This window comes from Protopterus annectens, chromosome 16.part0 (assembly GCF_019279795.1).
Source record: "Protopterus annectens isolate FY-2018-M chromosome 16.part0, PAN1.0, whole genome shotgun sequence".
Taxonomy (NCBI): domain Eukaryota; kingdom Metazoa; phylum Chordata; order Ceratodontiformes; family Protopteridae; genus Protopterus; species Protopterus annectens.
Window position 1 is genome coordinate 255,188,480 of NC_056750.1, and position 26,001 is coordinate 255,214,480.

The following is a 26,001-nucleotide window of genomic DNA, read 5'->3' on the forward strand; positions in this document are numbered from 1 at the left end:
GTAATACGTAAACGGAAACTCATTATGGCAACAGTAGGAATGCCCAGTGATCACTGAGAAAGTAATTTATTTTTATGTCGCTTAGTGATTGTGCATAAATGTAGAAATGCAGTGATTTAGTTGTGAAATATGGAAGTGTTAAGGATGCCTCATTGGATCAACGTATATGTATCTATACTGGGAGATTTCACTGTTGAATGAAAAATGACAGTATTATTAATACAAGAAAGTGGTAGCGAAGGACGGATCTGTTAACAAATTGTTTTTGCTTTACTATTGTGAATGTATTCATTATGGTGTAACTATTAGTTTAACACAACCTTACTTAGTTGGATTTAGAGTCTGCATGTGTATTTAACTATGTTTTTTATTTGATGATGGCATCCGTGCTTTCATTGTTATGCTGCTTAGCTGATGATTATATCAAATGTTTTCTATGTATGATTCTGGCATGTTTTGGGTATCATAATAATGCAAAACCGCCCCTATATCACTTTGAGTACGTAAATATCGAATGCTTACATTGTTGAATATTCACATACTCAAAGAAATTAGTGTGGGGGGCTGTGCCCCCCCCCCCGCGAAATATATATTCCTACTCCGAGAACGCACTACAGTGAGGAAAGGGCAAAAATCCCGATCTTCACTGTACTGCAAAAAAAAATTCACAAACTTCGAGTACGTGAATATTCAACGATGTAAGCGTTCGATATTCACGTACTCGAAGTTATAGGGAACCGCAAAACCAGGGACTGTGGTAGAGAAATGATGACTTCAACCATGGGGGGAATTTTATCCTCATGGAAGTCCTTAGGACATATAGCAAATGTCTTTTTGGGAAAGTAGGGCCCAAACAAGCTGAGATGGTAAAGACCTGGAATCAAGTTATTATGCACATTAGTGGTGTTAGTGGAAGGAACAACAAATTAACACAGTGCAAGAAGACGGCAAATGATATGATAGAACATACTAGAGCCAAGGCGAGGCAGAATGAAATTGCTGATACCAGTATTGGGGAGGCCTCCAACACTTATCCCTTTAACACAGATGAGGAATAGCTCCTCTTCATTCTTGGGAATGACTGTGCCACAGAAGATGATGGTGCTGGAATAATCCAAGGTAGTGTGGATACTGGCTATTACCAACATCTGCTCAGAAAGGTTGGTTTAAAAACAGGAAGATATATTTAAATAGAGAACTGAATGCTGACATGGGATGGTTACATTAAACACATGACAATTAGTATTAACAGGTGCACCTTCCAATTTTGCACAAAATGGCAATGAAGGCAGTATGCATGGCAAGTGTCCTGCATACTTCCTTACTAAGCATACAGCAGTGCATATTACAGCTTTATTTGCAATGTTTCCAATCATTTTTTACATGGTCAGCAGCAAAAATAAATGATTTCACTACACTGATAAATTTGGAAGATAGCAGCAGAATGGCTGTTGAAGATGATGAATGAGTCAAATATCTTCTGACTGTCAGAGTTATAGTGAGTTATCCTCTGCTTGTACCTCCAACTTCTTGGCTAGAGGGAGCTGCTGGTGCATGTGGATTTTGGCTTAGATAAGGCACCAGCTCACACCAGGAAATAGATAGGCTAGCAGCAAGTAACAGCATCTTCACAAATTGCAAAGAAGATAGAATAGGCTCTGACTGTGCCTCTTATAACAAATCTCTGAACAGCATGGAAAAATGCAAAACTGTGGTTATGAATTATAAGTAGGCTGGAGAAAGCCTCATTAGGATATGCTGTTTTACATAATTTCTCATTTACATCTCATTATTTGTTCATTTCCTTATGCTTATTCATGGCCAATAGCGTCAAAAGCCTCTATGAATCACCGCTTTGCTGCTGTCATTCGCAGACAGCGTGGATAGCCTTTATGCATTCTCATAATGACTACGAATACCACCCACATGCACTGTTCTCATCTGAATTTATGTTTGCTGAATGCAGTAGTCTCTGTTTCATGTTACTCTGCACAATCTTCTTCTTCTTCTTTCGGCTTTTCCCGGTTAGGGGTCACCACAGCGGATCACCTGTCCGCTCATGATTGACAGTAGAGTTTTTACGGTGTCGAGTTGCCAGCCCGGCGCCCAACCTTCCACAGAAGGCACCCATACACCCTCACACCTAAGGCCAATTTAGAGTGTCCAATCCACCTACAGCGTGTCTTTAGGATATGGGAGGAAACCGGAGCACCCGGTGGAAACCCACGCGACCACAGGGAGGACATGCAGACTCCACACAGAAGGCACCCCAGCCAAGGATCGAACCAGAGAACCTCTTTCTGTGAGGCAGCAATGCTAACTGCTGCACCACCGTGGCCACCCCTCTGCACAATGCATTTTTATTTTTATTCTGGTGTAACTCCAGACACTGATTGCCCTTGTATTTGGCTTGCTGTCAGTAATACCAAAATACTCCTGCAAAAATCCACCTGTCAAAAACAACTAAAAAGATTGCATATGAAACTGAGTCAAAATCTGTCATATGTGCAATGTAAGCCTTACATGATCTGTGAACATTGTGTATTACTATATTCTTTATTTAATGTCTGTGTTTACTGTATTTTGTAGCCTGTGGCCTACATTGTGGCTGAACAGAGTTGAGCCTACCTAGCAGATTAACAAGCGACTGCAGTAAATAAGTAGAAATTCAGTAATAAAATCTATAATTGCTTTTCTTACGCATAAGAGCTCTGGTGGACAATTCAAAGGTATGATGGCCTGTCTGCTTTAGAAAGACTGCTGAGGTTAATTTGAGAAGCATCCTTTTGCACATATATACATATGCGCAGTTATGTACTTCATTTAATTTACCCAGTGAGGAATGTCAGCATTTACTTAAAAAAAAATAGTTGTTTTTATTGTACTTTGTAAGTGGCAGAAGACTAATAAGGCAGTCTCAGGCTGATTTTACAATTGTCATAGCTCTGTAGTACCATCATTCTGGTTTGTCTATCTAAAGCTATGTTTGTATACAAAGCAAACCTTTCAACTATATTATGGCCATTTTGCAGGTTTAGCATACGATCGTACCAGTATGCCCTGACAATGGTGTTTGCCATTAATGAGATTAACCAGAATATGGACATATTGCCAAATATCACACTTGGGTTCTCCATCTTCGACTCTTGTTATTCAGAAATCAAAGCTATTCAAGGGATCATGTGGATTTTAACAGGAAGAAAGCTGCTGGTTCCGAACTTCCGCTGCCAAGCACATCCAGGGCTTGCTGGTATAATTGGTGAATTGCCAGCAGCCTCCTCTCTTCCCATTGCTCGTATACTGGGTCTTTATAGATATCCACAGGTAAGAGGCCCTCATACCTGGTAATATAGCCTACAGACTGATGCAGTGAATTAATAGTGAGATACATACCATGGACACAGGTTTGATTTCCATAGCCCTCATTTGCATACTATGCAATTCTGTATAATTCACATATAAAATTCTTATTTTCCTTGACAAACAGATGCTTGCACCTAATGTGACTTACAGATGAATAAGTGAGAAGACATATTCAGCATGAGAAATGCAGTGAATTGTTTTTATTTGATTTACAGTATGAAGAGCGACTACAGATCCTGGGAACTATCGCCCCATTAGCCTGACGAGTCTGATATGCAAAACTATGGAACGCATCATCATGGACCTAATAAACAAAGATATAGGGAATCTCCAAACTCTGGATCCCACACAGTTTGGTTTTCTGACAAGTAGATCATGCCTGCTCAACTTGGTCGGCTTCTTTGAGTCAGTCACCAGAGCTGTGGATGAAGGCAAGGTGGTTCATACAGCCTACCTTGATCTGGCCAAGGCATTTGATACCATTCCCCATTCAGGAATCATAGAAAAACTCACTAAGCTAGGCATCAACCCCTATATAACTAGATGGGTTGCAAACTGGCTCACAGATAGAACCCACAGTGTGAAAGTAGTGGACTCCAAGTCAGACTGCCGACTAGTCACGAGTGGAGTCCCACAGGGTTCGGTCCTGGGTCCCCTCCTGTTTGGTATCTACTTCTCTGAAGTCCAGGCCAACACAAAGGGTCTCTGGCTGACAAAGTTAACAGATGATTGCAAGTTGGGAGCTGTTATTAACTTCCCAAGTGATGTTGGCATCCTACAAAAAGACCTCACTGAGACCAACGACTGGTGTCAGAACCATGGCCTTAGGCTCAATGCCAAAAAAATGTGTTGTCATCCCCTTTGGGAAAAACCCAGTTCCCATGAATTACCACATTGATGGTAGTCCACTGAACACAGAAGGTGTTATAAGAGATCTGGGAACACAGGTTGACAGCAGACTCTCTTTTGACCACCACATTGCCACTGTGGTCAGAAAGTCCGTCTATGTGGCATATCTCAATACTAAGGGTTTTGCATCCAGGAGGAAAGAGGTCACTGTCTCCCTCTACTCTTCCCTCATTAGGCCAATCATCGAGTACAATGCCCCATTTGGCATGTACCTCACTAGACATCTGCAACTGGAGAGGCCGCAAAAGTACCTCACAAAGAGGATCCTAGGCCTTAAACACTTGTCCTATATGGACAGACTGAAAAAAACTTCAACTCTTCTCTGTCTTATATCACCTACTTAAAGGCAATCTCTGCTTGACATACAAAGCCATGTCTGATCCATCTCTGTTAGAAATGCTACATTTAAAGAAATCCCAATCCCTCCGCACCACATGCTCCAATGACCTCAACCTCATTACCACAATCAACAGAACGTGCTGGAGGGACAGGTTCATAACCCAGAGACTGCCCTTGCTATGGAGTAGACTTTCCATACATGTCAAACAGAGCACCTCACTGGCCCTCTGCAAGAGAAACCTTGATGAGTGGATGGGAAATAGAAAATTCACCCCGGGGATCACTCCAGTGGCTCTACTCGACAGGCACTGGGAACTAAGGTCGGGTGGCACGATGTCAGGGTAATCCTATGGACTAGGTTTGTAAATGCTCCAGGGCCATTAGCCTAGTACACACCTATAAACCTATGAACATATGTATATGTAGAATTGAGAACAGGAAGCTGATATGGCATGTGTTTGGGCTGAAAGAACATAGTTTTTTATTTCAGCATTTATGAAAGTCTGAATTAAAATTAACATAATGTTGGATAAAATGGAGACCCACAAACTGAAAGAATGAGTTTAAATACTTTCCGGCCTCAAAACTGCTTACTTTCTGATTCTAAATTCCTAATGTAAATCATATCACTGTTTTGTAATCCTTGGTAACCCCTAAAAAGAATTTCTAGTACCACTAACCATAGCTTATTCTTTTATAAAGAATATCTAGTACCACTAACCGTAGCTTATTCTTTTATAAGTAATGCATAAAATGTATGTATTTATGTGGATATACTTTGCTGTCCTTCTTGTTAATGTATTTAACAGCATATATAATCAGTAACACTGGGTTAACATTTCAGCTTATTTTTTTGTGACTACTATTATGGCAATGAATTATGTTGCTTTCTGGGTCTGAAAAAATCCTTCTCTGATACAATAATTTATAAAATGTCTTCTAACACAATTTTATATATATATATATATATATATATATATATATATATATATATATATACACACACACACATACACACACGCACACATATATATGCAACACATCTTTGTTAATTGCCAAAGTGTACAAGCACTGAAACACAGGAACACAGGTAGGCAAAAACTCAACATATCAAAACAACAACTGATTGCAAAATGAAAACAGCTTTATTTTGTGATCAGTTAACCAAAACTCTACCATTAACTTCAGACATGTTTTGTCTGAATTGTGGTAGTGTTATAGAAAATTTTTTTCCTAATGCAAGGTTTAGGATTGAGGTTAGAGGCAGAGCAGGGGTAAGAATGAAAAGGGGGGGTTTAGGTGTGTATATTGCGAGAGATTTTGTCCGACTACATATATGTATGCATGTATGTATTTGTGTCTGACATTGATGGCATGCAAGTATGGGCAAGGGACCATAGTGCAAAATCACCAAAAAGTGGGGTTAAGGTGTTAAGGAAGTTTTTCCTTTCTTCCACTGCTGTGCAATGTTGAAGTTGGGATATATAAAGTAGCAGACTTGTGAATGGTGCAGCCTCCAAATAGGGGGTGCAGGGGAGGTAACTGACTTTGTGTTTTGTCCTGCATTTTCTACAGTGCTCCATCAATGTAATTTATAGGCAGAATGTTGTCCAATATATTATAATTAATTCTATTATAATCATGTGTAGTATCAAGACCGATGTCCAGAAACACTTATACACATTATAGCAACTCCTGCACATTAACAGCACACTTACTAGAAATAAAACTTGGTAAAATTGTTCATGTTTTCCAATCATATTATTTTTTTTGCAAACAACCCTTGTATCTTTTCAAGCTGTTTCAGCAGGCTTGTTCAAATGCTACAAAATGCAGCATTGTATTTAGTAGTCAGTAAGACTGAAGTACACTAGTTTTACTGTGATATAACTACAGTAAATGGACATGCCCTTTACAATTAGATGTGCTACAGAATATCCATTGATACCCAAAGGTCAATTTTTACTTTTTTTCAGACTTTCCCACCTACTATATAAGAAAGCTTGATTCATGTTTAGGTTTGACATCCTCCAATAAATCACACACACATACACACACGCACACATACATATATGCGTGTGTGTGTATATATATATATATATATATATATATATATATATATATATATATATATACATATAGGTGTTGGTAGAATTTCATTTCACCGAGACCAAATCGCTGAAAGTTCAAATCATCAAAAACTCATTTGACCGAAATTCATTTCAACGAAAGCTTACAATGCTGCATTTCAACATAATTTATTTTATTTGTATAGAGTGTATATGTGTAAGGCATTTAAAAGGTATATGCCCTTTTCTTCACTGTAGTGCGACCCTGAGATTAGTATATACATGTATATATAAGTTAGGTGGGGGTGTGGGGCGTAGCCCCCACATCTCGTTTTGTTTTATATTGTCCAGTTTCTGTTAAGAGGGTAAGTAAGTATTTTTTTAATTCTGAAAAGAGTTAGTCATCGGTGTCAAAAGTGCAGGAGCGGCCTTAGGTCAACTGGTGCCCTAGTTAAAAGGGCTCCACAGTGACCCCCCCCAACACCTGGTGCCCCCATCCTGGTCTACTTGCACTAAATAAATACTGGAAAAGCACCCCTGCTAGAGTGGTGCCCTAGGCAGCCACCTAGCTGGCTTATGCCTAAGGCCGGCTATGCATAAGTGTGCATGTGTTTGGTGTAAATGTAGTAAGTTGAAATGTAGCATTGTAAGCTTTCAGTGAAATGAGTTTTGGTCAAATGAGTTTTCGGTGATTTCAGCTTTGGTGATTTGGTCTCGGTGAAATGAAATTCTACCAAATGAGTTTTAAGCAAAGTGAAGTAGACCCATATATATATATATATATATATATATATATATATATATATATATATATATATATATATAGGTTTACTATCAAAAAGTCAAGTGGAGATGCTCGCAAACGGACAATCGAAAGACTGATGTTTGATTGTGGGTGTTACTGAACACTCCTTGTTTGAAAGTTCATATTAGCAAATGCTACTGTGCCTTCACTGATATGAATTTGATGTACTGCACAGCGATCGTGGTACAGTGCGGCTTGGGACATTCATCCCTTTCCTCACTATAGTGCAATCTCGGAGTTGGAATATATAGTTAGCAGGGTGGATGTGAGGGGCACCCCCACAAGGGGGGTGCAGGGGGGCTTTCTCCCCTGCAAAAACGTGATGTGAGTTGTAGGAGTTTCACTTACCTGACCTCCTATATGGACATCACGTGGTCTGTTCGGCGACAGTGTCAAATCTGCTGAATTTGTTCAGACGTACAGTTTAACTTTCGCTCTTCCCTTCAATGTTCTGAAAGGGAATTTATTTGTATGGCAACATTTTCATAGTGAACTATATATATATATATATATATATATATATATATATATATATATATATATATGTATACAGTATCCAAACCAATGTGGTCAACAACATGCACAAATATTGTTCTCTTCTTCTCTGCAGTGAAGGTAGAGGAGGAAAGCTGCAGTACACTGTGAACATTTTGTTTGCACTGCTGATATCATGACAGAGACTGCTTATGTAAGATAGTGAGCAGTACCTGAAAGGAAAATCTAAAGATGTCTAAAGATGTCTCAACGTCCTTATAGGCAGTATTCTTTTAGTATTATAAACTGCATTGAGAATAACCTCTTATATTTCATTCCCACGGATTATGTTTTTGATAAAGTGTTTATATGATAAATGTATCAAGTCAAGGGTTAGCAATACAACCAAAGTAGAACATTTAAATGTTTAAAAGACATTTGTGCCTCATGTAAAAAACTCATAACACAAGTTCAAGAAAGGAAGGCTGTACCATTTTTGTAAAACACTCTGTTGTAAGAGCAGGCATTATAAAAGTAAAATATGATTGAGAAAATACAGCACATTTCTTCAACATTCAGATGAAATTACACACATCTCCCAACTGCGGGTACTGATGAATAGCAAAAGTAGTCTACATGTTTCTTTTTACAAAATTGCCATCTTCTGTGTTACAGTGATAATTTTGACACATCTGGAATAGCGTGATGGGTGGGTCTTCAATATGTGAAGGACAACAAATTGACAGCCTTGGAAAAACCTGCACTTCAACTACTTTATTTTAAAACTATTGTGAAAAGGTTACAAGAGCTCTGAGAAGAATACAAATCAGAATAAGGCAGGTAAAAAGTGAAAAGTTGTCAGGTTCCAGTAGTTGTGTACAATGCCTGTGACTCCCACTGCTGCTGTTCTATTTACATGAGAGTTGGGCACATCTCATTTCCTTATGAATCATGTAAAGAGGACTTAAAATTGATTCTGGGAAACAGCGGACAAAGCAATAAATGAAAATTCAGTTAGTGTGACAGGCCTTGCAGTGGCCATTTTGTGGTACAACATATTAAAATATAATAAGAAACAGAGTTATTTTGATAGGTTAAAATAACTCAGAACATAAAGATACAATGAAAATAATATATTTTTGATTTCCAAGGTGAGTTTTTCTTTCACCTGAAGATCTCCTCATTATGGTCTCCTATTGATCGATACTGGAAGCAAATGCAACAGGAGTAGGAGTGGCTTATGAAGTTAAATTAAATAAGGAATAGACAGCTCAAGATCCACTAAGTTTAAGAATACAAAAAGATAAGGTGTGTAACACAAAGAAAATAAAATATTCTTCCACAGGAGTCTGTTCCATATGTACGCAAAGTCATGCACAGTCAGTGGAGTCCAACTGTCACACCCCTAGGGAATGATTTCTGTAGTGATGCAAGCAAGGCCACAGCTGTTTTAGAAAACAAGAATTTGTATCTGAATGGAATTTTACAAACTTTCCCACCAGATAAAGTACATGGATATGAGTTTTTAATAAATTGCTTTATACTCCACATTAGTACAAATGAACATTTTCTTTCTCATCTTTCTAGTGTAGTGGTGTTATTTGATTCTGTATCTGTGTAAGTGGCTGGTATCCTTTGTATTTACCAAATACTAGCCACTTCTACACTGTCTGGCACACAACACATGTACAGGTGCACGTGTGCACACTGGGATTCAAATGTCTACAACTGGTTGATGAGGCCCCGGCATCAGCAACTAAACTTTACAAGGGAGTTGCTATTCCTACTCTGTTAAGTACATATGACAGGCATATAGCTGAAACCTGGAGGATTTGAACAGTAAAGTTTGGCTTACATTTGAAAAGCTAAAGCAAGTATACACAGGCACCTTTACAAACATGGAAGGCTACACTAAATATAACTATTTTTTTCTATTTTAAAATAATTTACAAAAGAAAAAAGAAACAGTATGAAGAAATTTAACCATCATGGGGCCAACTATTGTCCTAAAATATCAGAAGCTGAATCTCTAATGTCCCTATTTCTTTAGATAAATGTATTAACTTTCAAAATTAATGAAGTCAGTAAAATTAGACTACAATAATAGCAAAAGTAAATTGAGAGGTAATTGCTGATTTCAGTAATTCAGAATCAAATGCTTCAGTGCTATTGAGGCAACAGCAAATATCCATGGATGGTTTGCTGGAAGACATTCTACAATCACTATGGATACATTCCATGAAATTCAAACTTTGGAACTGTAAATAATGTTTCTCTAGTTCTACTTCATTATTTATGATTAATGGGACATAACCACCGATGTTGTATCCATCTACATATCAAACCATGGCATGACCACGGTAGCATTTATCCACTTCTGTGATACTCTCTTTGAAATGATTGGCATTTAAAGTGTCAGATATATTGTGCAGAATGACATGGATTGTTCCATTTCCTGTGGATTTCATTTTTTCTTTCACAAATTGCATTCAGTTGTCCAACTTCATAGTTTTATCTGGATAACATTTTGCCATCTCACAGTTTGATATCATGGAATTTGAATGATACTAATTTTGACCTGTCTCTGGTTGTTACTAATGTTAGTCCAGTGACTGATGTAACTGGCAAAATTGCAGAGTAACTGCTTTCTATTTTTTTTCAAGTCATACAATATGCTTGCACTTAATTTTAGCTGTATGTCTACTGATGACAATTTAATCACACTTTCTTTCCTCTCTGTTTGCCTATGTATATATATATATATATATATATATATATATATATATATATATATATATATATATATATATATATAATGTGTGTGTGTGTGTGTACATATATATATATATGTTCAAAGTTGCACAATGCTGAAATGCAGAACTGGAATAATACAACATCATAATAATGAATATAAAGCTTGCCTCTTTATTATGAATTCATCATTGTGAATGGAAATCGCTGTACAGTGCAATCTCAGAGTTGGTATATATAATTTGCAGGGGATGTGGGATGCGCAGGGGGAGCTTGCCTCCCTGCTAAAAATAAAAGGACATATGACTTTTGAAACTGGACGTCTGGTATGTCAAATGTCGAATGTCGTGTGTATGATGTTTGACATTTAGGCTGGATTTTCTTTTCATTTTCAAGATTATGGTTTGTTGTTTTGATGGCAAAAAAATGTTGCCTTCGAGATTTTATGTGTATATATATATATATATGTATCTATACATATCTATATATATAATGACGTTCATTTAAGCACCATGACAGGTTTTGCCTGCCCAGCCCTCCCTTCATTATATAACAAACTCTAATATATTCATTTCTTGATGAATGGTATTTTCAGTGAATCATCATATTTCATGTGTGGTTTAGCGGTATAACGTTGCTAATGTGTTTACATATACTGTGTGTATATAAAATTGTCATTGCAATTTTAAGAAAATTGTATGATGTTGCCTTTTTAAGAATACACGTGTCATAATGCATTGCATTTTCTAAGCCATAGTAAGTTGGGTCTAAATAGATGCTAAGGATGAAGCTGCCAGGTAACAGGAAAAGAGGAAGGCCTAAGATAAGGTTTATGGATGTGGTGAGAGAGGACATGCAGGTGGTTGGTGTGACAGAGCAAGATGCAGAGGAGAGGAAGAAATAGGAATAGATGATCCACTGTGGCGACCCCTAACAGGAGCAGCCGAAATAAGAAGAAGAAGAAAGTTGGGTCTATATTATGAATTTGAATGATAAAAAGAGTGAACGCTGTTTTACTGAACACTAAAAGATGAAAGCACTGAATGCCGAACACACGGAACAGCGATTTTTCTTCCTAGGGGAAAAAAAATTGCTGGGCCGATTTCAGGACTTTGCCATTTCCTCCACTGTGGTGTGATCTCAGAGTTGGTATATTTAAGTAGAGGGGAGTGGGGGGCACAACCCCCCCACTTTATTTTGTGTTTGGATTTGTTTTTTTGGGGGAGGTTGTTTTTTTTTTTTGCGGAGCAGCAATTTTTTTCCCTGGGAAAAAAATGGCTGTTCTGTGTGTCCGACATTTACTGCTTTTGGTTTTTAGTGTTCAGTAAAAGAGCATTTGCTCTTTTTATCATTCAACATCGTAATATAGACCCACTAAGTTGGCTGTCAGATGCTGAAGTGTTAATATCATTTATGTTGAGATTCCATGCTGTTATGAATAAAAGGTATCTATTAGAAAAAAACTGATGGTATATCCTGACGATTTCTAATTGGACCAATTAACGTCAGTGGGTAACAGGGACATCGGGAGGCATACGCACTATACTGATTTCAGTACAACTTCTTAGAAGAGGGGGTAGCATTAAAAAAATAAATAAAAGTACGTATTTTTAAAGGTTGTTGGCTCCTTTAAGGGGGATACGAGCCAGTCTGAAGTGAGCTCACGTCATGTCCGGCTGGCTGCGAGCGGGAAAGAAGACTATCGCAAATAGATTATTTATCGTGAGCGGGAAATGTGAAGATGGAAGGCAATCGAGTGTCACGAACAGATTATCAGGTAAGGTGTGTGTGTGTGTGTGTGTGTGTGTGTGTGTGTGTGTGTGTGTGTGTGTGTGTATCTCTCTGGGGTTTGCATACATAATGTAGCTTGATTTTGATCACTTGCCATCCCTTTAGCAGTGATCAAGATATGAGGCGCCATATCAACTTGCACATCTGTCTGCAGATATTTCACAAAGTACCGAACACATCAGTCCCACCATCCTACATGAATTGATGTCACAGGGGATCTCCCTATCTCATTGCCTGTTTCAAAACTAAATCAACATCCCTTGTCCCTTCATGTTATTTTTTTCTCTTAATATTTCTGCAAAATGTGGAAATAAGAAAATGTTGCATGGCTTGCAATATCTAATTTACCATTCAGCCCAAATATGCGCCTGATTTAAATGCTGTGTTTTATACTTTCCTGATTATTTTACACTTGTTTGTGTTGATAAACTGAAGGCAGATTATATCTATCCAAAAGCAAAACTTGTACAAGAGTGTATTTCAGCCCACCTACCTCTCAGCCCCTCAGTCCAGCCACCTCCCCATCCTATAACTCATCAAAGCTTTGTAGCTCTCTAGCTTACCTCATTTTCTCTTGACTGTTTCCTATCCAGTATCTTCACCTTCATCCAATCGCATTTCCCCCTGCTGTTTGCACAATGGCTGTACCAGACTTTTTCTCTCCTTTCATTTCATTGTCTTTCTCTTCTTCTCTCCTTAGTTGCAACACCATCCTGATCCAATTCTCATCCATTTCATAGTGTTTCTCTATTTTTTTAATGCAACATAGGCAATTTATTCCTCAAGGGCAACAGGCACTTTATTTGTAGATGAAACCATGAAATATAAAGTGGTTGCTAGCAGCAGCCTCTTCATTAGTTACAGATTTCTTTAATGTGGAATTATGTAGATGGCTTTTACTAGTTCAGAGATTGTACATATTTACTGATACTGGTGAACTGTAGAAATTTGAGTAGACTTTTATGATGGAAATGTTATGAATTGGGCTGTTTTGTCATTACTGGTGCATGCATTGTTTCATTGTTTACTGGAAAAATGTTCAAACCAATAAATTTAAAATGCTCTCTAACAACTATACTGTATTGTAAAGGAATATAATTTAATACAGTTAGGAAGGTGTATCAAAGAGCACGTGTATGTTTCATGTGCAAGGGGCCTATGATTTGAAAACAGCCCAAAGTTAATCTTTATCTGCCACTGGCAAAATGTATTTTTTTTGAATGTGGGTTTCAATGCTGTTTCAATGAATGTGAGTTTCAAGGGCAAAGAAGTTTTAATGCTAAGTCTAGTTTCATTGTGAGACTACATTGCTTTGTTTAGCAGATATTTATTGGTGTTGGTGCTGTAAAATGCAAAATAAAACTTTTCTGGCAAATCATTTAGGAATGAAGTCACTAAATAATGACCAACATTAAGTTTCAGATGTAACAATCTTCAGAAAAATGCATGCTAAAGCAAGACCTGTTATTCTATCAACTGTCTTATGTTTATACAAGATCAATTCTTAGTACCATTTGTATGTTCCCCCAATATATTTGGCCTTGTCCAGATTTCCTGCATTAAGATGCTGAGAGGTATGTGCAAATAAATCGCTTTATAGAATTAGGAATATCCAAACCTCTCAACTGTCCCCAATTTTGGCTCAAAATGTTGCTCTCCCCCTAATAATCTCTCCGCAAAATAGCAATTTTGGAAGAAAACGTGGAGGGTTTACAATTATAAATAACTGTAATGATCAGAGTTATACATTACTTTTATTTCAGAAATGCATGTAGATTCTCTAATTTTGCCAGCTGTTCAAGTTAACAGTGCTCATATTAAAATGATGTCCCTTCTTTGACGAGTTCCCAGCTGTATTGTGTGACAATTTTATATTTTTGCATCACATTTTGGTCCATTTTTCATAAAACTGCATTTTTCTGGCAAATTAGTGGCAAATCATTAAAGTCTGAAGTTAGAAAATAATGGCAGACATTTGAGTTTCAGATTTCATACCTTTCAGAAAATCCGTACTAATGCAAGACCTACTACTATTCTATTATCTTTCTAAGTTTATAAGAGCAATATTTAAAAAAAATGTCCTTTGCCTAATTTTTATTTATGGGTTTGTTGCTCTAAGTGGTTGAGAGGTAGGTGTGTGTGTGTGTGTGTGTGTGTGTGTGTGTGTGTGTGTGTGTGTGGTAGGTAGGTAGCATACCTCTCAACTGGCCATATTTTGCAGAATGTCCAGATTTTTGCCCCATATTTTTTGTCTGTTCCTCATAAATTTTGTGATTTTCTAGAAAATCATTGAAGGTTGAAGTTGCTAAATAATGACAGACATCTGAATTTCAGACTTCATGTCCTTTAGAAAAATTCATACTAGCACAAATCCTGTTATTTTAGCAACTTTCTCATACTAGCACAAATCCTGTTATTCTAGCAACTTTCTAAGTTCACGAGAGCATTATTTAATATCTGTCCCTGTTTATTTTAGGCTTTGTCCATATTTCTTGCACTAAGAGCTAGGTAGGGGTGTGTGTGTGAATGAAACACCCTAGTTAGGGGTAGCAGGTAGTTAATAATTTACTCAAGCTCAAAACCTGTACCTTAGTTACAGAAAACAAAAGCATGAATCCTCTACCCCAACTACCTTGCTGCATTTTTCAAAGAACTGACTTGCAGGTTCATTTTCAAGTCAAGGAACTGAGTTTGAGTGAATCTATATTATATTACTGAAGAGGCATTACTCTGCATAGGAGTCTTTGTTGTTTGGGGGGGGGGTATAACACTTTTTACACCATTGCTTAGTAGTCTGAAGTTAGCTTTGGAAAAGTTATTCAGTTGTTTTGCTCCTGTGGGGGTGTCAGGTCCAATACTTGAGACAGTTTTATGGTCCGACCTTACCAGGGAAGGCATCACACAGTGGGGAATGCAGTGACTCCCCATGTTAATGAGTACTATGTCTAGGACATTTGAGTCCCTTGTGGTGGTGCAGACTATCTGTTCCAAAGCATTTGAATTAGCAAAGTCCAGAAACTTCTGGGTGAGCATGTTTGTGCTTGTATATGTCACCCAGTTGATGGAAGGGTAGTTGAAATCACCCATGACTAAGGAGTTGGGCTGTATGGAAAGTGATTCCAGTAAGTCCAGGTAGGCAGTGTGCTTTTCTTTGTTCATGATGGGGGACCTATAGCTAGCAATGATGTGCAGGGTATTTTGCCTAGAGTTAATTGGACATGGAGCAGTTTGAGAGAGTCATACTGTTTGACCAGTCTTGAGGTGTACTTGGCTTTAAGGAAGATGGATACCCTTCCACCTTTGGTTCGTTCATGCTCATTTTGAGGTCTGAATGTGGAAGACATTGTAACCTTGCATGGCTGGGGTGTTCTCCATGGCCTTGAACCATGTCTCAGTGACTGCACAAACGTTTGCATCTTATAGGTGAGGAGTGCTTCCAGGGAGTGCAGCTTCATGTTTAGATTTCGAGCATTAAGCAGCAGAACCTTGAGTTTGCCTTGGGTGGATTTTGTTATCTCGGAAATTTTGTTGTTTTGACATTGCCTAAAAGAGGCACTATGGAAGTGGCAAGCACCTTTTCTAATATCTGAAAGCCTGGCAAGGTCTGTTGACCATGTCATCCCAGGCTGACAGATACTGGATCCCCCTGGACTGACACCAGAAGCTAAGCCAATTGTTGAAGTTGATTATTTTTTGTTTAGACTGTGGCATCATCCTGGGAGAAGGTAGAATGCCGCTTACAGCTAGGGTCATACCTGCCTGGGATGCACAATATGAGATTTCAGTCATGTCTCTCTTCATATAGTCCAGAGAGGTACATCTCAAATCATTCACCCCAACATGAACTATGATCAAGTCATAACGGTACTTGTTGTTGAGTGACTTGAGTGCATGCATGGTTTAACAGATCCTGGCACCTGACAGGCAGCTGACTGTGACTATCTCCTTGCCCAGCTTGGTGAGGAGAACATCTATGTGTCTCACTATGGAGACACCTATGACCAGGACATTTGGTTTAGAGGTGAATTGCCTTAGGGGATTATTTGTTGAGACACATTTGTATGTGCTGTTATATGTAGTGGTTTCTATTTGAGTAAAAGTGTGTGCACTTTGTTTATATGTGGGAGACCACTGAACTTTTGGTAGACATCTAGTGAGTACGTCCACGTATGTGGGTCTATGTGTCGTGTCTTTAGTTTGCGTGAGAGATGAAGAGTGGGCACCGACAACGTGTTTGGTATCTGGTTTGTTGTTGCATGAGAGAAGTGATTCTAATTTCATAGTGTACTTACGTCTCTATCATAGGGTATTTGTGGATCAAACATCCTAAAATAGGAATTTTTTTGTATTGCTAAGATACACAAAGATTTTTTTAATCCTCCTTTTAGGCCAATTGTACCAGCTAAAGGAATAGAACTGAATGTATTTCCCTGTACTTTTATAACATTTTAAATAGTCTAGTACAGTCTATACCCTCTTATGTTAAAGATCCTGGGATTTGTTAAATAAGCTGAATTTTATTAGATATGTCTAATTTTACAGATTCAGTTGTTTTGATGATGCAGATATTGCCTCATTATATATAGTCATTCCACATAATTCAAATTTTTGGGTGATATAACTGATTTCACCCAAAATTTTGTAAATACAATCTGTTGTCTCATGGAATTTGTGTTGGAAAATAATTTCTTTTTATTTGCAGACCAATTTTTTTAAACAGAAATGTTGTGTAGTGATGGGAGCAACAGTATCTTACTTTTGCATTCTTATTTTGTGTGAATGGGAGTGCACTTTTCTTTATGCTATACTTTGGTGTAAAAATGTTAAATTACATGGGTGCTGCATACATGATTTTTTTGTTGTTTTAGAAAGAGACTCAAAAGATGTAAAATCTATACAAGAAGTCAAGAGTTGTGCTTTCTTGGATTGTGCTTTCCTTGTGTGTATAGAGCAAATTTATTTCTTGGATTTAAATATTATGTATGATAACATCACATATACACTTGCCTCTATCATTTACAGAAAGCCCACAATTACAAACAATTATATACAGTCTACTAGCATGCATCCTGTTTATGTGAAAGAGAATGTCACTAAGGAGCAAGCAATTCACTTATCCAGATTAATTTTCAGTGACATGATTTTTGAGAAGGAAATTTGTGAGCTAGTTGAATTCTTTATATATAAGGGATACAACTGGAATTGTTTTATAAAACTAGTAGTTGAAGTATAAAGCCACAAAAAGCTAAAATGAAACTAAATGTTATTTAACAGTAATACATGGAAGATAGGTGACAATGGAATAAGTAATAAAACCAAAACAGATTTTACTTCAGCTTTTTCTATGGCATTTAGCATAGATAGTTTAAATATTAAAATATTTTTAAGGATACTTGGAAAGTTGTTCTTGGTTGCCTGGAATTAATGGAAAAATTGTTTATTGGTAAAAAAATGGAAGAATTTAGAGATTATTAGAACACGTTGTTAATAAAATACCCCTTAAACAGAATAGTTCTCTGGCAAGATCTAATGGTATGGCTGAATGTAGTAAGTGTAAGTATGCAAATTTATTCATGAGACACCTGTATTGTATTTTGAACATTTTTATAAGACCATCACTATAGAGGGCATATTTAATTGTTCCACTACCTCTGTAAATATATTGTGGGTTTTGTATGTCTTACCCTTGTTTTTATTTTGGTAAACCTAAAAGGAAACATAATGATAAAAGGTAGTCATAAAGGTGACGATGTTGAAAGGTTTTATGAAATAGCAACTTAGACTAGAGGCAAATGTTAATCAAGGTCTGAATAAAAGTATTAAGTAAACAATAATGCCTGACAAGGTGTGTGTCAATGTGTAATTAACGCCTGCCCAGGGGTGTTATGAGGCCCGATGCTGCAGGCGGAGGGCCTCTACACCCCTGGAATGGCATTAATTACACATTAACACACACCCTGTCAGGCATTATTGGACTTAAAAAATGGGCTCTGTGTAAAAGTGTTCTGTTTTAATTATTTTTTTAAGTATTATGTTATTTATTTTATATATTCTTTTAATGTAAAATAGTTAATCCGCCTAATGTTTCAAACTTGCTGTAGTATATGTTAATGGTGTTGGAGGAAGCATTTTATCAAAAATGTATAAAAAAATGATATAATACTTAAAAAAAATAAATAAGTAAAACACAACAATTTTACAGACAGCCCATTCCCTGTCTCTGTCATACACAGTCTCCTTCTGCATTCACACAAACATATGTATAAACATGCAGTCTCCTCTGCTGTCATACACGCATTCACTCACACAAGATCACTCATACTCTCTCTCTCCATCACACACACACACACACACACACACACACACACACACACACACACACACACACACACACACACAGTGTCCCCTGCTTTCATACACACATTCACTCACATAAGACTGCTCTCTCTCTCTCTGTCTCTCGATCTCTTTCACACATACACAATAGTCTCCTCTGCTTTCATACACGCATTCACTCACACATGCAGACAGAAACATAAACACACAAATACACATGCATGCATACACATACACTTTTTTTCTGTTTATTTTTTACACTTGCTAAACAGCACGCTGCTTAGCGAGTGTAAAGTAATGGTGGCCATTAGTTTTTTTTCAGTCCCACCTCCATGGCAACCTGATATGCTGCCATAAAGTGGCAGACTCTTTTTTCAGTGGGCATTATTTGTACATTAATACTCTGCTGGAGAATGGTCGTTCTCCAGTCAGGGTGCTGATGTACTGTTTGCCCATTCTCTAATATAAAATATAGTTTAAAGAGTAAACACACTTAGCAGTGTATTGTAACATTTTTTGGAGTATTTCTTTTTAAATGGTGATTGGTGCAGATCACATGGCTACTTTCATTTAATATTTAATTTGGTTTTGAAACAGTTTTAACTCGGTCCTGAAAAAGTCATCTGTGATGAAAGGGCTTAACTGAGTCATTTTAATAGATGGGTTATGAGTTTGATTCCATTGCTTCCAGCCTTTTTTTGGTGCTTCTTTTGGCTTTAATTTTGATTGGTTTACACCTATACTAGCCTGATTATTTCATTTTCTTTTTGGCTTAGGAATAAGTTCCCTAACTGAGAAGACTAGTTTAGTTATACACAAAATACTAACTATGCATGCATTGCTGTTAGATACATACATAAAAAAATAAGAGAACATCTCATGGAAAAGTAGCAGGCTTAAAATATCAGGCAGGAATGTTCTAGTTAATATGTGCTGGACATATACCAATATGTGACGGGTCCCTACTCTGGGCCAGCAATCAATGAGACTCAGTCCTCACTACTGACTCTGGTGAGCGATAGTCACTAAGAGCAATGATTGAGTCACACAGTATTTTCAGATCCAGCTCCCAGCACCAAGCACAATTTCCCTTGAGAGCACACAGGAAGCATGCTCCAGACCTGGGGCTGAACTCTCTTTCTCTCTCCAGACCCACACAAACTGCCACCCTGACTACTTTGGTGCTCTGTGTCCCTGTTCCCAGTAGCTGACACACACACTTGGATATTTGAGTTTCACATGTACATACACACCCGGAAAAAGCTGGCACATATTTATTGGCTCTGCCCCCTTCTGCCCAGACTCTGAGGTAATCATGCTGCCACCAGTCAGCTACTCTAAGGCTCTTACAAAGGGTACCAAATTATAGTGTGGAAAATTAATACTAATACAAACGGTAGGGTGTGAACAAAGTACCAAGGCTTTCAGGAGCAGCCGCAGTGTCACTAAAACAAGCATAACTACTCTCAAGATGTAAAGGACCAGCCACAATGAAAGGTAGTAAAATATTTAATGACAAATAAAAACACAGAAACAGGAGAATACTGAATACAATAAACAACAGTTTCAACCACAGAGATATAAAAAAATAATACAGTTGGACAGTTTCTCACAGATGCAGAAAACAATACTAAACTATTCTCACTAAATGTCCCTGACTGACTAAAGAATCACTGTTCCCTGATTACTTATAAAGCAAGGCAAGCTGATGTGTGCTGACACTGCTGAGCGCCTTACCACAGCAAAAGTCAGATGATGTCTCTCTCAAAAAGTAAAAAGCAGGCTTAAAATATCAGGAAGTAATGTTCTAGTTAACTTTAGATATAGAGATTGCGTGAGCAAGGTTTGAAAGCTGCAGAAAGTTTTTTTTTTTCAATACGAGACAGTTCTTTTTGCAGTATATAAAAGAATTGGCACATTTTTGTTTGAACAACAGCCATTTGTTTTATTTAATTAAATACTTTTCCATCAGAAAAGAGGTCCTGCCATGGTGGGTCTCCTTTTGTCCCTACATATATTAATCTTAATATGACTGTCTTGGAACAAGAATATATTTCTAATGCAGAGTTTTGTAAGAAATATCAGGTGAAATATTTTCATTATATAGGTGACCCACTGCTTTTACATAAGAGTGTGAAAAATGAAGTAAATGGAATAAAATGAAGTAAGTCAGTTCATGGAATCTTTGTCTAATAATGGGTTTGATTTTTAGGTTTGTAGAACAGATTAGTGACAATGAGATAAGTTTTTGGATATAATTTTAAAAGAAATTAAGTGTGCAAACATCTATTATTATGTATAGGAAATCTGTTTCAACTAAAGATTGTGTATATGGTACAAGCCACCGCACTGCCATTTAATGGCAACTTTACTATATGATTCATTTTTGAAAGTAAGGAAGTTATACACTAAGAGACAATATTTTTAAGGGAAGCTTTGAAAGTAAAGAGAGGTTATAAATGTTTAACTGAAGAAGACAAGAAAAAAAGAAGATTGAATATGAAAATGAGGTGCATTTTGTGACTTTAATATAATTTATTTGTTTAAAGAAATAGTCATGCAAGTTAAAAATTGTGGGAGCTCTATGGCAGGGCCCCATTTAAAAATGGTAAATAGATTCAGAAAACATCTTATTATGGAGAAAAGATTTAGGGAATATTCTGTCAAGACGTCACTTTAAAATGCCATGTAATAACTCACTGAAAAAAAAGAGGTGCATTTGAGGTATAGCTACCCCTGTGGTGATTGTACAATATGCAATAAGGTGGCTTCTACTTTTGACTGAATAAATGGAAAGAAATTTGAATTAGTGTAAGAGTTTACTTGTACCGCAGAGGGAGTTGTTTACGCTGTTAAGTGTAGTTGAAATTTGTTCTATACAGGTGAAATAAAAAGGAGCCTGAAATGTAGAATACAAGAACATTTAACTGATATAAGAATGAATCTTCAAGCCAGCCCAGTGGCAGTCCATGTTTATGAGAAATACATTCAACATGTGTTTTAGAGCAATTTTTCAATTTTTTTTTGTATGGAAGTGCTAGAGTGTGCACCAGTGGTTTCCTAGTAATGTTCATTGTTTGAGATGGAAACTTCAGAATGAAGTATCAGTTTACCAAAAAGGTAATTTATTCATTAAAATATGGAAGCACAACATAATCAATATTAACACTTATAATCACACACCCAATAGACTACTGCTTAGAAATACAGGGGAATATGGGATATGTGAATTCTTAAAAGAGCAACACCATACAATTGACTTAAAATGGCAATGGCTATTTTATAGAAACACAATATATACAAACACTTTAGCAACTTTATACCTCTCCCCTTTAAAAGAAAAGTCTCTTTTATTCAATGTTGAAATTACATGGTACTGCTGCATCTCACAACTCTTTGGACTGATCCTGCCAAAGCATATAGATACTACATACAAACAACATGATTATTTACAAAGCATTTAGGCATTCATTTCTAGCAATTACTTAACTGTCCCAGCATCTCTGTGTCAACTCTGAGAATACTTTGGGGTCCAGATCTGGTGACCACTCCTTGTCATTTAAATATCATACAAACTGGAACTGGAAATGGACTGAGAATCTGCAAAAGAAAATCTTTCATACACACTATTATGATATACATTTGAATTTTTTGCATTGATTGGGTTTTTCTCGTTCTAAATTCGTTTGACTGGTTCTCTACAACACTGCATTAAAATTGGCACTGCTCTGAAACCAGATGAATAATTCATCTGTTCCCTGAAAGTATGTGCTACAATCTTTAGATTGAACTATGTAGCAACAAGGTTCATTAGTTTTCTGCACCACAACTCCTGTTGTGTCTCACTTTTTCTTCCCCTCTAATGTTAAGCAAACAGCTTAACCTGGTTGTAGGACTTGTTCTGGATATGCAAAATCACACTTGTAAAATGCAGTATATGAAGCTTTGACATTTTGGTCATTTTGTTTGTCTGTTGTATATGAAATAACTCTAGATTCAAAACGTTGGCATGTCAGTTCATATTTGTCTTCCAAACATAAGCTAAGAATAATTAACTCTGATGTCACTATGTGGAGTAGGTTGATATACCATAAAGGATTGATGTGGCTATATTTGTGTTACTGTTTTTATGGTAATTTGCACTAGTTTCTCAGTTTTGCCATTTAATTGCAGATAGTGATAACTTGATATACTATGGGTGAAACCATAGTCAGCGATAAACTGTTGGAAGTCACCGGATATGAACTGTGTACCATTGCCTGTAATGAGTTCAATAGGTGGCCTCTAACTTCAGAACATTTTATTGAATCTGGCTATAACTTGTTGGCAAGCCATAGTTGGTGCACAAGTTATATCTGTGTAATGCGAATTATAGTTAACCACAATGAGGTAGCTTTTACCTTCAAACTCACACATGTCAGCAGGTATCTTTTGCCAAGGACCTGGTGGTAATGGTGCTGACATCACTTCCTCTTGTCTCTGTGATGACACAAACCTAGTACAGAACTGAGACTTAGATTACATTGTCTTAGTTAATGTTAGGCCACTATGTTGACATTTTGTCTTTTTCTCTGCATTTGTGAGACCTTAATGACCCTTGTGTATTTGAGGTAGCACTTCTGCTCATTTAGATAGTGGCACTATGATTCTATCTTGACATAACCACAATTCATCATGCACTGATAACTGTGCTATAACTGTTTAGTACTGTTGCATACGTCAGCATCCATTAATTTTTCTGTTTCACACACATTGGACAGCACCTTCCAACTCGTGGAAAACACATCTGCAATGACTAGTTGTTTTTCCAGGCACACAAATTGCTTTGGTATTTTACCTTCTTAGTTTCGTTAATGATTTTTTGTACCTCAGTGGCACTTTGCCTTAGCCATATGAATTGATCAGTGGATCCAACGGTTTGGGATCAGTTTGAAGTTGGAAACTCTTGAGTCCTAATAGGTACCAGCAGAATTTCTCACAGTTCCACACACTAACAAAACACCCTTTTTCAATCTCTGAATATCTCTGTTTACTGTCTTTTAGCATTCTGAAGAATAGGCAACAAGATGTAACCCTTGTTCATCCATTTGAAGCAATGCTGCACCTAGATGGTAGCTACTAGCATCTATACTCATCAATGTTTGTTTAGTGATATCAAATTGTACTAGTACTGGAGCAGTTATTAGCATTTCTTTTACTTTGTTAAAAACTTGGGCTTCAGCATGTCCCCAGGATCATGGTACATTTGAACTTAACAAGGATGTAGCACAGTTGAGAGGTCTGATATAAACTTACCAAAATAATTAATCAAGCCTATGTCTTGTCTTGACTCAGGTTGGATCTTGCAACTAGAAATGACTCTGACCTTGCTTGCATGTGGCCTGATTCCACTAGCACTTATGTTGTGCCCAAAATACTACTGCACTGTTTTCTCAAAGCTACATTTGTCTTGGTTTAAGTTAATGTCAGAGTTTTGATAGCCTGTAGCATTGTTCGCTAATCTCAAATTATCTGTTGTCTTTTATAGACCAAATGCAAGCATGTCATCCATAGTAACAACAATACCACATAGACACTTGAACAAATCAGTTCATAGGTGTTTAGTAGGTTAACAAGCACAAGGGCCTTTTTAAGCCTAGCCATGCAGCCCAAATCTCTGAAGAATTCTGATACCCGTGATAAGTGTAAGCATTGGCCTGGGAGATGAACCATTTATAGGTTACCTGTTTACATCAGAGATATAGGTGCCAAACCAGAGATGAATTTCTGGTTTCTCATCCAATTGTCCAAGTTGCACTTAAATTGGATTAGGGAGGAGCTCTGCTTCACATGTATGGGGAGCTGTTCCCTAGATAGAGTAGTCTCTGTGATACAGACCTATCTCTCTAGCAAGTCCTATTTATATCACAGGCAAGGTTTAAGTCTTTAGAATGGGTAATTCTGGTACTGTTTGTTTTGTGGATATGCAGGAGGTCTATCAGAGAGGGGTCTGACAATGCCCTGTATGTCAGGCATAGATCTCCCCTCAAAAGCCTGCAGGAGACAGAATATAGGGATAGGGACTTGAGGCGGTCTGCATAGGACATATTACTTATGCTCTGTATTCTTTTAGTGAGGAACCTCTGTGAACGTTTCAGTTGTTGGATATGCCTAGATAGGTACATACCAAAGGGGCATTGTACTAAATGATAGGTCTGATGAATGCTGACTACAGTGGAACAATGACTTCCTTGGACTTAGATGCCATACCTTTGTTTATAAGTTGTGCAACACAGAATGATTTCCTCACCACTGTAGACATGTAATGATCAAAGGCTAGATTATTATCTATCTGTGTCCCTAAGTCCCTGACTACTGGGTCACATCTAAGGGGTGTGTTGTCAATATGATAGTTACCAGGGATGAATGACTTCCCAAATTATACTATTATGCATTTCTTGGCATTTAGTTTTAGTCCATGACTCTGACACCAGTCGTTTGTCTGTGTCAGCCCCTCCTGGAGAGCATTTGTGTCAGTGTGAGTTTCAATGACAGCCCCTAATTTGCTATCATCTGCAAATTTACTCAGCCAGAGGCCACTGTCATTGGCCTTGACTTCTGACAAGTAAATGTCAAAAAGGAGCAGTCCAAGGACTGATCCCTGAGGGACTCCACTTGTGACTGGCCTCTTTGTAGAGGTGGACTTCCCAATTCTAACTTCCTGGTTCCTGTCTGTGAGCCAGTTGGCTATCCACCGGGTGACATACGGGTTTGTACTTAACCTCTTGAGTTTGTCAACAATGCCCGAGTGGAGTATTGTGTCAAATGCCTTGGCCAGGTCAAGGTAGTCAGTGTAAATGATTTTGCCCTCATCCATTGCTTTGGTGACATTCTCAAAGAAGTCCACCAGGTTGAGTAGGCATGATCTTCCCTTCATGAAACCAAACTGGGTTGGGTCCAGTGTCTGGAGGTTTACTATATCTCTATTGATCATCTCCATGATAATTCTTTCCATGGCTTTACATATAAGACTAGTGAGACTTATGGGTCTGTAGATGGCCCACCTTTGTGCAGAGGGATGACTGTTGCCTTTTTTCATTCATGAGGCGCGAAGCCTGTTTGGAGGCTTCAGTTAAATAGTAATTCCAGAGGACTGATAGTCGTGTTTCATGCTATTTGGAAGGC

General features: G+C 37.5%; 1 protein-coding gene across 1 annotated transcript in view; it reads left to right on the plus strand.

Annotated features, from left to right (window-relative positions):
• The first annotated feature begins 3,066 nt into the window (after positions 1-3,066).
• The window catches only part of LOC122790585 (extracellular calcium-sensing receptor-like), a 119,692-nt gene continuing 96,757 nt past the window's right edge, over positions 3,067-26,001 (plus strand). Inside the window, exon 1 of the mRNA XM_044058111.1 lies at positions 3,067-3,324. Within this exon, the coding sequence (XP_043914046.1) occupies positions 3,067-3,324 (258 nt within the window). The remainder of the gene's footprint in view (positions 3,325-26,001) is intronic.